Genomic DNA, 16006 nt, shown 5'->3' with positions numbered 1-16006 from the left:
GAATCGTTATGTATAGCTTTGTGGAATATTAACTGTTTTCCGACCATCACCTTGCCAATAATACGAAATCCTTAATGGTATTTATAAGTTTTTACTTAAAGAAATATAATTAAAATTGTTCATACTTTATAACCAAAAAAAAAAATGAAGAATCATATATAGCTTACGGAAGTAGTTGTTATCATATTATCCTGCACTATTGAATGAATAGAGTTTTGGTAATTTTAGATTATATTCTTTTAATTCTGTCCATGGCAGGATAGGTATTTCATATCATTTATTTTATTTTTTGTATAAATGGTTAAATCATATATATGGAGCTACATATATAAAAGAATTTTTTTTATTTTTTGAGGAAATAGTGAATTTCATTACTCAACACTAAAGAATTACAACATAATCAGGACAGACATACATTTATAACCCCTTATATTGTAATTTCCTATGACATGTAGAAGAGCCTCATTAAAAATTTTTTCATGGAAAAATCCATTGGGATAAAACCCATAAAAAGGAAAAAGAGTACCCCTACCATGTCCTAACCCCTTTGCGCAAATTACCCATTCCAAAGCAAGTCTATCTACCTCCAATGCTCCTTGTACAGTAGCTGGCAGATAAGAAACATCCCTCCGTGTAATCCGATTCACCCCTAGATCGTTGACAGACATTGCCAATTCATGTGCAACCATGTGTGCTTCCCTTCGACAAAATTCAATGGGGGAGCGTCCAAGCTATCCCATGGCAATCACACAATCTTCAACCACATGGCCCATTTCACTGTTATACTGTCTCTTCTTAACCCAATTTGTAACCTGCATACAATCAACTTCAATCGCTGCATCACAATTGATCTTCAATCTAGACGAACTCCTCCACCACCATTCTTTAGCCTCTATTTCCGCTCAATTGGGCCTGGGTGCAGAGACTGCATCGTGATACTAATGGCACATATTAAAAGCCAACTCAACCACCTCTATTGCGTCTTTCCTTTCCTGCTTAAAAATCAAAGCAATTCCTTGCTTTCCACAGTGACCACGGAACACAGATTATCTCCTCCAACTCATTTTTACCCATCTGCTGAAGCAAATCCTTTAACAAATCAATAGCAGATGAAAAGTGACCAGCAATATCTCTGAAGCCCCATTCAGTGGCAATCCATACAGCTTTAGCGAAAGGGCAATTACGAAAAATATGGAAGTCTGTTTTTAGCCCTTCATCGCAAAAGGTACAACCCGAATCAACATTAAGTCTTCTTTGAATTAGAGCAGCTCTTGTAGGAAGACATCCATTAATCATTCTCCAAGCAAACATGTTTATTTTCCTGTGTATTCTCAAGCTCCACAATTTTCTCCAAATGGATAACATATGAATAGAGGTGCTTGCACCGTTAAACCCTTCTATCTCTGAACATAACAACCTGTAACCCAATCTCACCGTATAGTCCCCTCCTTTGCTATCAAACCACATCGGATGATCAACTGGCCTTCCTACACTTAATGGTAGAGATAAGATTAAATAATTTCCATACGGCGGAAAGCCAATTCTTATTTTTTCTTCATCCCATCTCATCTGGTCTGCCAGAATAAATTCACTCACCTTAGTCAAATCGTTTACCTTAGCATCACAAACAAGAATCGGCCTAGGGTTATCATATGGTATCCAATTACTTTTTTAACCAAAATAGAACTTCCATCACCTACCCTCCAAATGAACCTCCACCAATTAGAGCCTAGCTCTTTCTAATACTTCGCCATAAATAGCTCAAATTAACAAGATTAAAAATACGACTGTCCCTTAATCCCATTCCGCCAAAATGTTTTGATGTACACATTCCCCTCCAATTCTTCCAATGAATTTTAGCATCTACATCATTCCCTTCTGTTAGCATAGAAGTCTCAATAAGTAATATACCAAGAGGGGTGAATTTGTATTTAAAGACTCTTTTGAAAAACTAAGTTTAAAAATCAAGACTTTTGAAACCAAAGATTTCTTCTTGTGTCAAAAGTAAAGTGTGTGACTTTTTTAAGCAAGTTTTCAATAATAAATTGAAAATGATAAACAAAAAATTAAGGTAAAATATTTTCCTAATCCAAATGCAAGCAAAGAATAAATAATCAATCAAGATAAAATATTTTCTTAAGCTAAATGCAAGTAATAAATCATAATGTGGAAAAATTAAAAACAAGACACAAGATTTTTATAGTGGTTCGGCTTTCTCTAGTGCCTACATCTACTCCCTTGAAACACCAAGGAATTTCAAATTCATTAAGGGAAATAAGCTGTTTACGGGATTAAGTGAAACACTCATAATGTTTTTTCATGAGATCAAGGGAAACCCTTACAATGCTTTTTCATAAGATCAAGCAAAACCTTTCGACAATGGTTTTTATGGACTCAATCACAAACCCACAAATAGGTTTTTAAGAGTAAGTTAGAATCTTTACAATAGAGTACAAAGTTTAGCAAGAAAATGCCTTTACATAGGTGCTAGGAGTTTAAGCTGGAGTTTAAGCTTGAGTATAATGAGAGAAGAAATTTCAGCTTAAATGAAGCAAGTATAGGACTTTTCAAATCTTTATGGAAGACTAAAATGAAGCTAGAGAGTGAGGATAAGCTTTTAGAGGTCTCTCTAAGGTTTGAAACTTTATCTCAAGTCTTCTCTTACTTCTAAATGGTTCAAAACCGACTATTTATAATTGGTGTGAAGTTTGGAGTCGTTAAACACAAGTTTGAATTAAATCTGACCATTGTTGAAGCTTGAGGGTTGACTACAACACTCCTAGGGTTGACTATATTCTTCAAAATTTTCAAATTAGGGATCCATAATCAAGAATAGCCTTCTTTTACTCAATCCAATTCTCGAGAGTATGATTTTTGCAAGTCTGAGCTGCTATAGTTGCCTATGCCTTTGCTAAGATCGATTGCGTCTCTTGATTTCTCTCTTTTTCATGCATTAAAGTAGCTAGGATCTACTATTACTATTCCAAGGTCGACAATGTCTATGTTTTCTTCCAATTTCAAGCTTTCTGAATCAAGGTCGACTATAACCACTTCAAGGTTGACTATGGCTTTGTATACTTCAAGTTTTTCACTATTCTTTCTTTGGACCGACTAGAGCTTCTTAAGGATCGACTCTTGTGTCTTGAGGTTTCCTTAGCACTTTGGTGCCTTTCTTTAACTATTTCTTCCTTACCTTGTTTCTAAAATCAAACAATAATTCAAGGCATGTTTGCTCTTTGTTTTCTTAGCTTAATATGCATTATTTGAAAGCTTTTATGATATTTTTTAATGATGCACAGTTTCTCAAACAATTATGTGACCTCAGGAGATTAAAAATATATTTGACGTAATTTCAAATACTTGATATTTAGTTCAAGATAATATGTAATTTTTGTTAAATCGAAACATTATGCAATTCAAGGCTAACAATCTCCCCTTTTTTGATATGACAAAAACAAGAGCACATTGCATTTGAATTTTCTTGAAACCTCCCTTTAACTTAATTAGTCTCTATGCCCTTGTCAAAAACATTTTAAGTGTAAGTGAGAAGGATATAAGAAATGAATATGAACTTTGAAAATTTTCCTTCTCAATTTATGCATGAAGTTCAAAAATGTTTTCAAGAAAAATTCAATTATATAAGAGTATTTCAATGTACTCATAAACCTTCTCCTCTTTTTTGTTATATCAAAAAGGTTAAGAAGTGTGAGCATTAAGTACTTAAACTCCAGAGACAATAGTTAGCGATAATCATCAAGTAAAAATAAGCATTAAGTTCAATAGTAAACTCTAACCATCAAATCAAAACATGAGATATATTTTCATGCAAAGATATTCAATTAAGATATCAAGAAATATATACATTCTTCATAATATGAGAGCATTAAATCAAGATTTATTTCCAATCAATATATATTCAAGCAAAGTAAGTCATAATATATTTCTACTCAAGATATGCAAGTAAAGCATAAAAAAATATATTCAACCATTGCAATTAAAGCACAATATATGTCATCATCAAGAATGCCACATACAAATATGCATACATAAGCAAAGTGTGAACATTTCATCCTTTAAGTTTAAGTTGGATATACATATATATAAAAACAAGCATAATCAAGCATAAAACATTTATAATATGCACATAATGTGAACATGATGTGTATGAGTAAGATGTGTGCAACTTCTATACTAGTATGTTCGCATACTCATTCGAACAAATAATCAAGTAACATATTGAGTGCACAACCAATTATAGTAAGGAGCATGGCAATCATTATTCAAGCACAAATGTGAGACATTATTAAGCACACGTTAATATGGTGTTTAAAAAATATTATCAATAGAGATGAACACCATTTGCTAAGATCTCACCAAGCTAATTGTTCAAGATTTCAAGTGCTCAACCATCATAGGACAATGTCAATGATCAACTTCCCCTTAATCATCTATTAAATTACTTCTAACAGGGAGAAGGAGTTAAATGGTTAACCACATTAAAGCATAATCTTACCTTCCCTTATGAGACAAAAAAGGGAATAAATCATGAACATATGATAGATAAATGGTTAATCAACACGTTAATCAAATACTCAACCATTCATGGAACTAGCAAAATATGAGCATTTAAATAAGTATTCAATATATGCTTCTAACACTAATAACTTCTAGAAGTGTATGCACATTAATTCCAATACATGTCCAAGATATCATATTTCATTAAGCATCTTTTTCAATTATGCATTCTCCAAGCACTATCATTTAAACATCTTAAAGAAATTCTCTAAAATATATAAGAATAACAATTTAAGAGAGAATTTTCTCAACAATAGTATGTCACCATGAAAATGTCATCATTAAGCCTTTTTAGTAATCTTTTTTTCACAAAATTTCACACAAGCATTTCAATAACTGTTCTCCAAAATATGTATAAGACTATTAATTCAAGGAGAAGTTTTCCCATCAAGACAATATCATTATCAATGAAGCATTACCAAGGCATTTTACACTTGTTGTAATCATATATGAGGCTTTTATGATCAACTAGGTACAAGCATGATCACATGTAATAACATGGCTATCTTCATTAATTATGATTTTAATTATTTTCATCGAAATGCAAGCAAGGTTTCAATTTTCAAACATATAAACATATATTATCAAGAATATGCAAACATTGAATTTCATTCATGTATGCTATTTTTAATGATCTATGATTCATAAGTGATACCAATTGTTATGAAATAATGAAAATAAAGCATTTGATTCATGAATATCTCTGAAGTAAGCATCCAAGCATTAATGAATACCAATAGTCAAAATTCTAGAAATAAGCATTCAATTGATAACTTATAAGCTCAAGTTGGATGGACGCAAGGTCTTTAGATCATGCAAGCATTTAAGCTCATGGAAAACATAGTTAACATTTAAATGCATATTCAAAAATATTTCAACTATATCATCACAATATATGTTATGATCAAACATAACAAGCAAATTCATATTCAAATGCAAAGCTCAAGTCAAGTTTTAAACTTTAAACATTAAGGTCAAGAAAGAATATCTTGTAAGCATGTGACTTGATAATGGATGATAGATGAAACAAGAATATTTCTCACGAAGTTGAAAGAGTTCATCATAATCAATTTCGTATGCTTAATCAAGGAGTTGTTCTTGAAATAAACATTTGAGCACAAACATAAGGTGTTTTTCAAGTATTGTTCCTAGACTAAACATTTGAATATTTCACTAGTAAGGAAAGATATTTCAATGAAACCACATGAAGATTCAAAATGGATTAATAAGTTTAAGCATTTGCATCTTGTGGTGAACTTGTTCAAGCCATAGATCAATATAACCTCATATTACCACCATATCATCCTTATCAAATTATTTGTGTTCAAGTGTAAGTGCATCTCATACTCACATTTCTTTGCAACCAACAATTTTGCACAATCAATATTCAACCATATGTTTTGAAACAAATGCAAAGTAAACTACACTCAATGGTCAAATAACTAATCAATCAAATTTCATTTAATCAAGCATTCTTCAAATTTAAAAGAAATAAGGAAGTAGATATCATAATTTTTCATTTGATGTTCAACCTTTTAATTGCTCTTCCTTGTTAGTGATACCTATAAAATCACTTTAACTTAATATTTGGTATCCAAATTGTTTTGAATCCTTGAGGGTTAGTCTCATCAAATATATGGACAAGATAGTAAGTTGAAAAATGAATGCAATAGAAATTAATTAGTTTATAAGAGTTCCTGCTCTTAATTTCTTATCTTTCCTTTCCTTCAACAATACTTTTTAATTATCAATTTTCTTCTTATAATCAATCATAGTTTCTTTGGAGTATTTCAACATCAATTCTTAGTTAATTGTTTTCTTTGATCAATGATTCATTTTCTATCCCAAGATTTAAAATTTTCTCCTTTTGACTTAAGCTTAGTTCTTGAAATGAAAGAGCTAATTCTTCAAACACACTTTCTAATCCACTATTTGTAAAGACAAATGATTCATGGGATGGAAATCCTACCTCATGGCTTAGTATTGAATTTTGGAATTGTCCATTCTCTTCATTTTCACTTAATGAACTTTAGTTCATCAGATCATTTTCTTCCAATTCTCTTTCATGGGCTTCACCATATAGCTCTTCTAACTTTTCCCAAATTTTCTTAGCATTTACACAATTTTGAACTTGATCACGTTACCTCTCTCCAAGTGCACTAACGATGGTATGCATGGCTTTGGCATTGAGTTCAGTCAAATCAAGATCATACAAATTCCATTCATCCATTTCTTTCTCAATCTTACATGGACCATCTTTAATTTGTATCCAAGCTTGATGGTTGTTAGTAATGACAAAATGCCTCATTCTATATCTCCATATAAGGAAGTCTTCCTTATTGAAATATGGAAGTTTTAAAGATGGTGGTCCTTCTTTAATGGTTAGGTATGGGGGTTGGCTTCCGTATCTTGGATCTCGTTGTCATCAAGTGCCATGAAGCAAAGGTTGGCAATTTTATCACTTTTCTCACCTTGAGAGTCTCACTATCACTCCAAGTTGCCATCATTATTTTCTTCTTAAAGTTCCTTAAACTGCTTCTTTTGTTTAAGCACTCATATTTGGTGTGATCAGGCTTTTTGCAATCATAGCATATCAAGTGATCTCTTGTATGCTCTTCATTAAGCACATCACTCCTTGTAGATTTCCTAGTTTTAAAATTTTTAATCATGAACCTATCGAACTTTCTAGCAAGCATGGCTATGTCTTCTTCTTTTTCAAGCTTACTCTTTTGGCTTTTCTCTACTTCTTCAACAATGGACTTAAAAGCTATCCCTTTTTCTTATTGTCTTATTTCTTAAGCTCCTCTAACTCCCTTTCATGTTTCAACATCATTTCATATATGAGTAAAGATCTTATTAGGGCCTTTAACTTAAAATCATTAAAGTTTGTAACTTTCTCTATAGTTGTGACTTTACGTTTCCAAGACTTAGGTAGGCTACACAAGATTTTCTTCACAAGTTGGGCATTTGGAAAGTCTTTCCTTAAGCCTTCAAACCTCTAACAATATTGGTAAATCTCTCAAACATTTCATTTATAGACTCATCTTTTTTCATCCAAAAAAGTTCATAATCATGTGTAAATAATATAATCTTTGATTCCTTGACATCGTTAGTTCTCTTATAGACGATCTCTAGAATGTTCCAAATTTGTTTTACATTTTCACACATAGATATTTTATTAAATTCACTATCATCTAATGCACAAATAAGTATATAATAAGCCTTGCAATTTACTTGGATTAATTTTTTATCGTTATCACTCCACTCTATTCTAGGCTTAGTAAAAAATTTCCTTCTACTACCTTATATGGAATATGATAACTATTTAGTATAACATTCCAAACATCTAAGTCCATTGATTGTATAAACATTTACATGCGTTATTCTAATAAAGGTAGTTATTACCTATAAAAAAAACTAGTTTTTCGTTCGACTGTCCTTCAAAAAATACGGTTGCTGTAACTTCAATTTTGATGAGTTTCAGCTTCTATAATAAATCTCTCAAAGGTGGTTAGACCTACAAAATTGAGACCAAGTTCTGATACCATTTGTTAGTATAGAAGTCTTAATGAGAAATATACCAAGATAGGGTATTTAAAAAAGAGCAAAGGTATTTAAAAATTACTTTGAAAAACAAAATAATAAAAGAAAGATTTTTGAAACCAAAGATTTCTTCTTGTGTCAAAAGCAAAATGTGTGATTTTTCTAAGCAAGTTTTCAATAATAAATTGAAAGAACAAACAATAAATCAATTTAAAATATTTTCCTATTCTAAATGCAGGCAATAAATCACAATGCGAAAAAATTAAAACAAAACACAATATTTTCATAATGGTTTGGCTTTTTTTAGTGCTTTCATCTACTCCTTTTGAACACCAAAGAAATTTCAAATCCGCTAAGAGACATAACCTTTTTATGGGATCAAACGAAACCCTCACAATAGCTTTTTACGAGATCAAGCAAAACCCTTACAATACTTTTATGGGATCAAGCAAAACCCTCACAATGCTTTTTCACAAGATCAAGTGAAACCCTTATAATATTTTTTCACAAGATCAAGTAAAACCCTTCAACATTGGTTTTTACAAGACTCAACCACAAACCCATAAATACCTTTTCAAGATTAATCTAGAACTTTTACAATGCAGTGTTGTCAATTTTACACATGCAAGTATACGTATCGAATAAGTAATACAGTGATGAAGTAGAATATCGTTCCCACAGAGATTTGTTTCTAAAGTTTCACTAAATATTAAAATTATAAAAAGAATTAATCTTATTTAAGTAATCCAAAAATTGAAGAAAAACTAATTAAAAACAATTAAAAATCAACACTAGATAAACTAACAAAGGAAATAAGTTGAGAAAAGCAGTATATTAAAGACTTAAGATTATGGGTTCATTCAATATTTCATCTAAGAGAAGCTTTTCTCGTGATTTATCTTTTTTGGGCGGTTTTACTAACCTAAAATCCAAAGTTATGAACAAGTTCCATTGAGTTGCTTGTACAAATACTTAACTTAATTAGTTCACTATATGTCCATAGGAATCAATTAAATTAAATTCATTAAGCAAATGTCCTAATATGGCTATGTATGCAATTGACATATGTCTATCTGAATTGCGAATCAGATTACCTAAGTAACATGAACATACACTATTCAAACCTTAATCCAATCTAAAATCTCTCTGTCGAGTCTCAATTATATTCACACATTAATTAATTTTTGGCCAAGCAATCAAAAGCATCAAGAACATATTTGAACACACAAACTACACCCATTCATGATAAATAAAAAAAAACTAATATTCAAACTATATGTTGAAATTCACTAGTCTTAGAAAGATAATTTAGCTCATAATAACAAATAAAAACAACATCTAAAGAAATTTAGCCATAAATCCAAATAAAAAAAAAAGAAAAACACAAAAGTATAGAAACAAACTAATTATTAAAGCGTTATGATTATTTGCTACCTCCTCCTTAAAATCTCAGAAAAAGTTACCTTAATTATTGGCTTTGTTCTTGGCTTCAAATCCCTAGAATAATTATTTGCTACCTCCTCCTTAAAATCTCAGAAAAAGTTACCTTAAATACACTCCAACTAACTTAATTTTCAAAATCCCATCAAATTTTTATTTTTGGAAAATCGCCTAATGTCGTAACCTTGATTTCTTGGGGTCTCGATGCTAGTTTTTTTGCTACAATAGCACTGCAGCACTATTTCTCTAGTGTTGCAGCATTGAACTCTTAAGTAGATTGTATGGTGAGCTTCGTTTCACCAGTGTTGTAGCCTTGTTCTCCCAATGCTATGATGGTTTATCAACTTCAAACATAATTTTCACTTGATCTGGTTTGAACTGATAAAAGCGGTAAGCATAAAAGTTGTAGCATGTCTCTTAAATTTCCAATGGATTATGAATCATGTTAATTGGACATTTGGATTGATAGATGTGCTCCAAATACTGTATCATGTTCAGTCCATGCATAATGCTGCAATGCTCTAACTTAGACAAATATTTTTTGACCATGATCTGATCCAAGATAGGTGAAGTGGTGAACAAAAAAGTTGTAGCACTTCCTCTTAAAACTCTAGTGGTCTAAGAATCACTTCATTTGGAGTTTTGTAAACAGAGATATGGTCAAACTATCACAACATAATCGAATAAAGCCATCACCATACTTGCACGGACTTTCATCAAATTTCCTACAAAAGTAATAAGAGAAATTACCCATACTACTCTTAAAGTAATTTAAAACAAAATAACATAAAATTTAACTAGAATAACTTAAATTAACTATTCAACATGTAATCAAACTTAAACTAGAAAAACACCTAAAATGCTACAATTCAAACATAAAATCTCAATGATCTAACTACTTAAAGCCCTAAAATGTGTCAAAATAACTCTATATAATAGAGTTATCATGGAGTACAAAGTTTAGTAAGAAAATGCCTTTACAAAAGCTAGATGCTCAAACTTTAACCTTAAGTGTAGTAAGAGAAGAAATTTTTGCTTGAATGAAACAAGTATAAGACTTTTCAAATCTTGGTGGAAGACTAAAATGAAGTTAGAGAGTGAGAACAAGTTTTTGGATATCTTTTTAGGGTTTAAAACTTTATCTTAAGTCTTTTCTTGCTTCCAAATGGCTTAAAGACATCTATTTATAGTTGGCGTAAAGTTTGAAGCCATTAGACACAAATTTGAATCCAATCTAATCATTGCTGAGGCTTGAGTGTAGACTACAATACTCTTAAAATCAACGATGTTCTTCAAATTTCTAAAATTAAAGCTTTATAGTCGAGCATAGCCTTCTTTTATTTGATCTAATTCCTAAAAGCATGATTTTTACAAGTCTAAGTTGCTATAGTCAACAATGCCTCTACCAAGGTCAAATATGTCTCTTGATTTCTCTCTTTTTCACACATCAGAATAGCCAAGATCAACTGTCTGTGTTTTCTTCCAATTTTTAAGCTTTTTGGATTAAGGTCGACTATAACCACTTTAAGGTCAACTATGACTTTATACACTTCAAGCTTTTCGCTCTTTTTGCCTTTGGATCACCTTGAGCTTCTCTAAAATCAACTCTTGACTTGTGTCTTGACGTTTCCTGAGGTTTTTGGTGCCTTTCTTCACCTAGTTTTTCCTTGCCTCATTCCTACAATTAAATGATAATTCAATGCATGATTTTTTTTTCAGCTAAATATGCATTGTATGAAAGCTTTTATGATATTTTATAGTGATGTATGGCTTTTCACACAATTTTGTGGCCTCAAAGGTTTAAAAATATATTTGAGATAATTTCTAATGCTTGACATTAAGTTCAAGATAACAAGTAATTTTTGTTAAATCAAAACATGATGCAACTCAAGGCTAACAACTCTCCACCAAAATCTAGCTATGGTAGCATCAATTCCCCTAAATAAACTATCAAGTCATTTAAAAACAGCTCATCACATAAATAGGAATTGCTTATACCACAGCCTTAAACAACGCTTCTCTTCCAACAATAAACAACAATTTAATTTTCCAATTCATAATTTTTTTCATCACTTTCTCCTTGACATAATTAAAAAGTTTTTTAATAAATGTGTTGAAAATTTTAACTAGAGAGTAATAATTCTATTGAAGTTATTTTTTGCAAAGGATTTCAAAAATTTAATGATTAAATTAAATAGACTAGCTATTTACTTATCAAGTTCAAAATGATTTGCTATTACTGATAGAACATATCTTGAAACAATTACAATAATTTTAACAATTTAAGGTAATTTGTTTGTTCTAAAGTTAAATTTTCATTTAAGTGTGTGTATGCCTACATATATAGAACCTTTATTACAAAAATATTTCATAAAAAGGTTAAATACATATATATATTTTTATAATTGAGGAATAGGGGATTCAAACCCTACTCTTTGGGCAGGAGGATAATGCACCAATCAATGAGCTAAATATTATGTGTATATTTTACACAAAAATTATAATCAAATGTTCAATTTAGTAGCTAAAGTTTACAAATGTAAAATGTGATATTTAAATTTTAAATCTATTTACTAGACTCAAAATTACAATATGATACTCAATTAGCAAAATATGAGCTAGAAAAGAAAAACAAAGCAAACTATTTATAACTATTGAAACCAAAAATTCTCTCCAATAGGATGGCATGTAAACAACACGTCTAATCCATAGGTTTATAAGATACTAGAGTATGCCTGTGCGATGCACTCGTTTAATATAGGTAAAACAATGTTTGGTAAAATATATCTACATTTCAATAATCATATAGTGCCCACTTTACATAAGAGTCATAAAACTATTTGTCAACTACAATGTGTGCAAAAAAGATCAGAAGTTGCATAATTGCTTAAATGGTAATCTATTTACGAGTTGTGAATATAAACTACAGTATACTGCTTGGAAACACATAAAATATATGATAAGTGACTTTCCTCAATGATTTCAATGACCCTAGCATTTGGCCTCTGTGGAACTTCTTTCCCAATAGTGACAATAAGCATTCCATTCATCACAAAACCTTGCATTATCAGGCAACTTGAACCTGCTCACGAAGTAGTGAATGATTATTAAGGAGGAAACAAAGTAAAAAATAAAAATTATAATTAATTGTAAAGTAGTATTTGGATAGCTTTTATCTTCATCACACTTGACTATATGTTAACTAGCAAACAATTAAGCTTGAAAGTTAGAAAACAAATGACAGAGTCAACCATTTTTTGTTATGAATGTAGAATGCAGATTGAAAGAAAGGGCTTAGTAGTTAGTAAAATTCCATTTGACTTGATAAGACAAAGAACCTAATCACAAAATCTCAATAGTTATAATCAATAGGACACTCAAGTTGCAAAAATGGTAGATGAAAATTAAGGTCTAACAATACAAATTAATTACGGTAATGAAATAAAAGAAACAAAACAAAACTTCTACAAAGGAAGTAGAAATGTCATGGAAGCTATATATCATGCTAAAAGGATAGAGATACCAACATAAATACTATAAAAACTACATACCATGATAAGCTCCCACATATTAGTTTTTTTGTAAGTTCATTTAGTTTATGATTCCAATAAAAAATTTCATGTTGTTGCACACTAAGCTAAAAACACACAATTCAAAAAAATTATCATCGAAATTGCATGTCAAAGTAAAAAGACAGAAATACCTTCATAATTTAGAAAAATATACTTAAAAGGGTCTCAATAGTTTCAATCAACAATAAACTAAATTTTGTTTTTTGTGAGTTCATTTAGTTTATGATTCCCATTAGAAATGCCATGGAGTTGTAAACTATGCTTAAAACATAGCATTTCAATGGAAATATCAAAGAAATTGCACATAAAAAGAAAAAAATAAAAATAGGTTCATAAAGCAAAAAATCAAATAACAAATATATTTGCAACAAAAATAACATAAAAAGTGCATACCACATTAAAAGATAGAAATACCCTCACAATTTTATCAAACTTCTACAAGGGTGTCGATAGTTGTAATCAATAGCAAACTTAAATTTCAGAGATGGTGGATGAAAATATAGGCTTAGTAAGTTAGATCAGATATCACAATCTAAACTAATTGCGACAACGAAATAAAAGAAACATAACAACATTGTTACAAACAAAGCAAAAATGTTATAAAAGCTGCATACTATGCTAAAAAGATAAAGATAGCAACATAAGCACCACAAAAATTACAAATTGGCATAAAAAGAGAAGGGTGATTACTATATTTTGTAAAAATTGTACAAATACAATTACTTGTGACATTCTTGTATAGCCACAAAGTAACTACAACAAAATTTCTATATGAGTTTATGTATAAACAATACTACAAAAATAATAATGATAGACATGTAAATAAGATAATTGAAAATGAGAAATAAAAAAAAACCTGAAGCTTATATAATACATATGAGATAAGATACAAAATAAAGCAACACAAATCAATCACACTCCAATAACTTAATCCAAAAACCACATCAACTTTTAAAATAGATAAATCTATGTATAAAAAATTAATAATAATGGGTAATTATCATCAATAACAAAGGGTAATCACCACGAAGATAAGGAATTTGCTTCTTTATTTGAATGGCAATTTTTATTAAAAAAAGACAAAATTATAAATGTAATTAGTAAAGAAATAAAAACATTGGGAGAAAGAATAACAAAAAAAAAATTAAAAGAGAGAAAACTAAACAAAGGATTCAATCTCACAATGAGCAAAGGTGCAAGTAGATCATTGTCTACAATAAAAAAGGATAACCACACACCTAATCAAATAAGATAAAAACAAAGAAAATTTAAAAACATACATAAAAGGATTTCGGATTTTGTATGGAAGCAATAACATTATAAAAACAAAAATAATAAAGAACTCAAATAATAAAAGCTTGAATAAACAGAAAATCATGAAATTAAAAAATAAAATAAGAACCACATTTGAAATACTAAAAATAATTACACTTGAAAACCATCTTAAACCTATAAAAATCAAGATTGTATAACCAAATTAAGCAACATTGATCAAAGACATTCTGGAAAATTAATCCAAAAACAACATCAACTTATAAAATAGAAAATTCATGCATAAAAAAATCAATAACAATGGGTAATCACCATGAACATAAGAGAATTTTCTTCTTCACCTGTATAGCAACTTCTATGAAAAAAATAAAAATTGTAAATGTAATCAATAAATAAATTAAAACATTAAGAGAAAGAATAACAAAAAAAAAGAGAAAAACTAAACTCAATCTCACAATGAGTAAAGACTCAAGTAGATTATTGTCTACAATAGAGAAGTATAACCACACACTTAATATAATAAGATAAACAAAAGAAAATTTTAGAAACTTACCTGAAAGGTTTCTAATTTTTACATGGGAGAAATAACATTATAAAAATAAAAGTAATAAAGAATTTAAATAATAAAAGCTTTAATAATCAAATCAAATGAGATAAAAGAAAGGAAATTAGAAACTTACGCCAAAGGTTTCTAGTTTATGTATAAAAGCGATAACATTATAAAAAAAACATAATAAAAACCTAAATAATAAAAATTGGATAAATAAAAAAATGGAATTAATTATTCAATTAATTATTTTATTTTTATTCTTACCATTTTTAAACTAAATTCATAAATTTGAATTAATACATAAATTAAAATTAAATAAATTAAATAAATAATTAAAAAGTAAAATAATGGGTAAGGAAATAAGATGAAGAAGAAAGGAGAAAAATAAGAAAGAAGTCAGTTTATCTCTATCTAATCTGTTCAATCAATTAAAAAAATTACAAAATTGAATTCATATTTGTATTTCTTCTCGTCGCTTGTAACTCTTTCTATTATGCTTGATCTCTTCCTTCCCTTCTTTCCTTTTTCCTCACCTTATTCTCTTATTGTTTCTCCAAATTCTTCCTTTAATCAAAAGAGAGAGCAAGAGTACACTCGAATGGGGAGAAGAAAAGAAAAAAATTATGAAACTATGGCGTTAGGAAAAGACGGAAATGCCATGGCCTCCCTAAAACACAAAAACCCTAAAAAATCTCAAAGTAACAAATAAAATGAAAATCAGAGCCTTGACTTTTTCAAGAATGACAAGCGTGTCTCAAGGGTTCAATTGGCTATACCACGTGGCCAACAATTAGTCCCTCAATTGTCCCCTCTTCGAGATAACTTTTCTTAACTCTCTGTCCCATGCTTGATATTTCTTTTCTTCTCTCTCCTTTTTGCTCACCCCATTCTCTCACTTTTTCTCAAAATTCTTCCTCTAACGAAAAGAGAAAGCAAAAGAACACTCCAATGAAGAGAAAAAAATTCCTGAACCATGGCATTAAGAAAAGACAGAGATTCCATGGTGATAACTCTATTATATAGAGTTATTTTGACTCATTTTGGGAGCTTAAGT

General features: G+C 29.9%; 1 protein-coding gene across 1 annotated transcript; it reads right to left on the bottom strand.

Moving 5' to 3' along the window:
- Window positions 1-996: 996 nt before the first annotated feature.
- LOC110412305 (uncharacterized) lies at window positions 997-1569 on the bottom strand. Its single transcript, XM_021422840.1, has one exon. It carries the CDS (start codon window positions 1567-1569, stop codon window positions 997-999), a length of 573 nt encoding a protein of 190 aa, XP_021278515.1.
- Window positions 1570-16006: the final 14437 nt, after the last annotated feature.

The sequence above is a fragment of the Theobroma umbraticum genome, unplaced genomic scaffold (genome assembly GCF_002168275.2).
Source record: "Theobroma umbraticum cultivar Fairchild unplaced genomic scaffold, ASM216827v3 scaffold_95.0, whole genome shotgun sequence".
NCBI classification, from domain to species: domain Eukaryota; kingdom Viridiplantae; phylum Streptophyta; class Magnoliopsida; order Malvales; family Malvaceae; genus Theobroma; species Theobroma umbraticum.
The sequence above is the reverse complement of the archived record's forward strand: the minus strand, read 5'-3'. Positions and strand labels throughout refer to the sequence as shown.

Excerpts from the sequence above, each read along its gene's own strand:
- LOC110412305 (XM_021422840.1), bottom strand. The coding sequence starts at position 1,569 with ATGAGATGGGATGAAGAAAAAATAAGAATTGGCTTTCCGCCGTATGGA.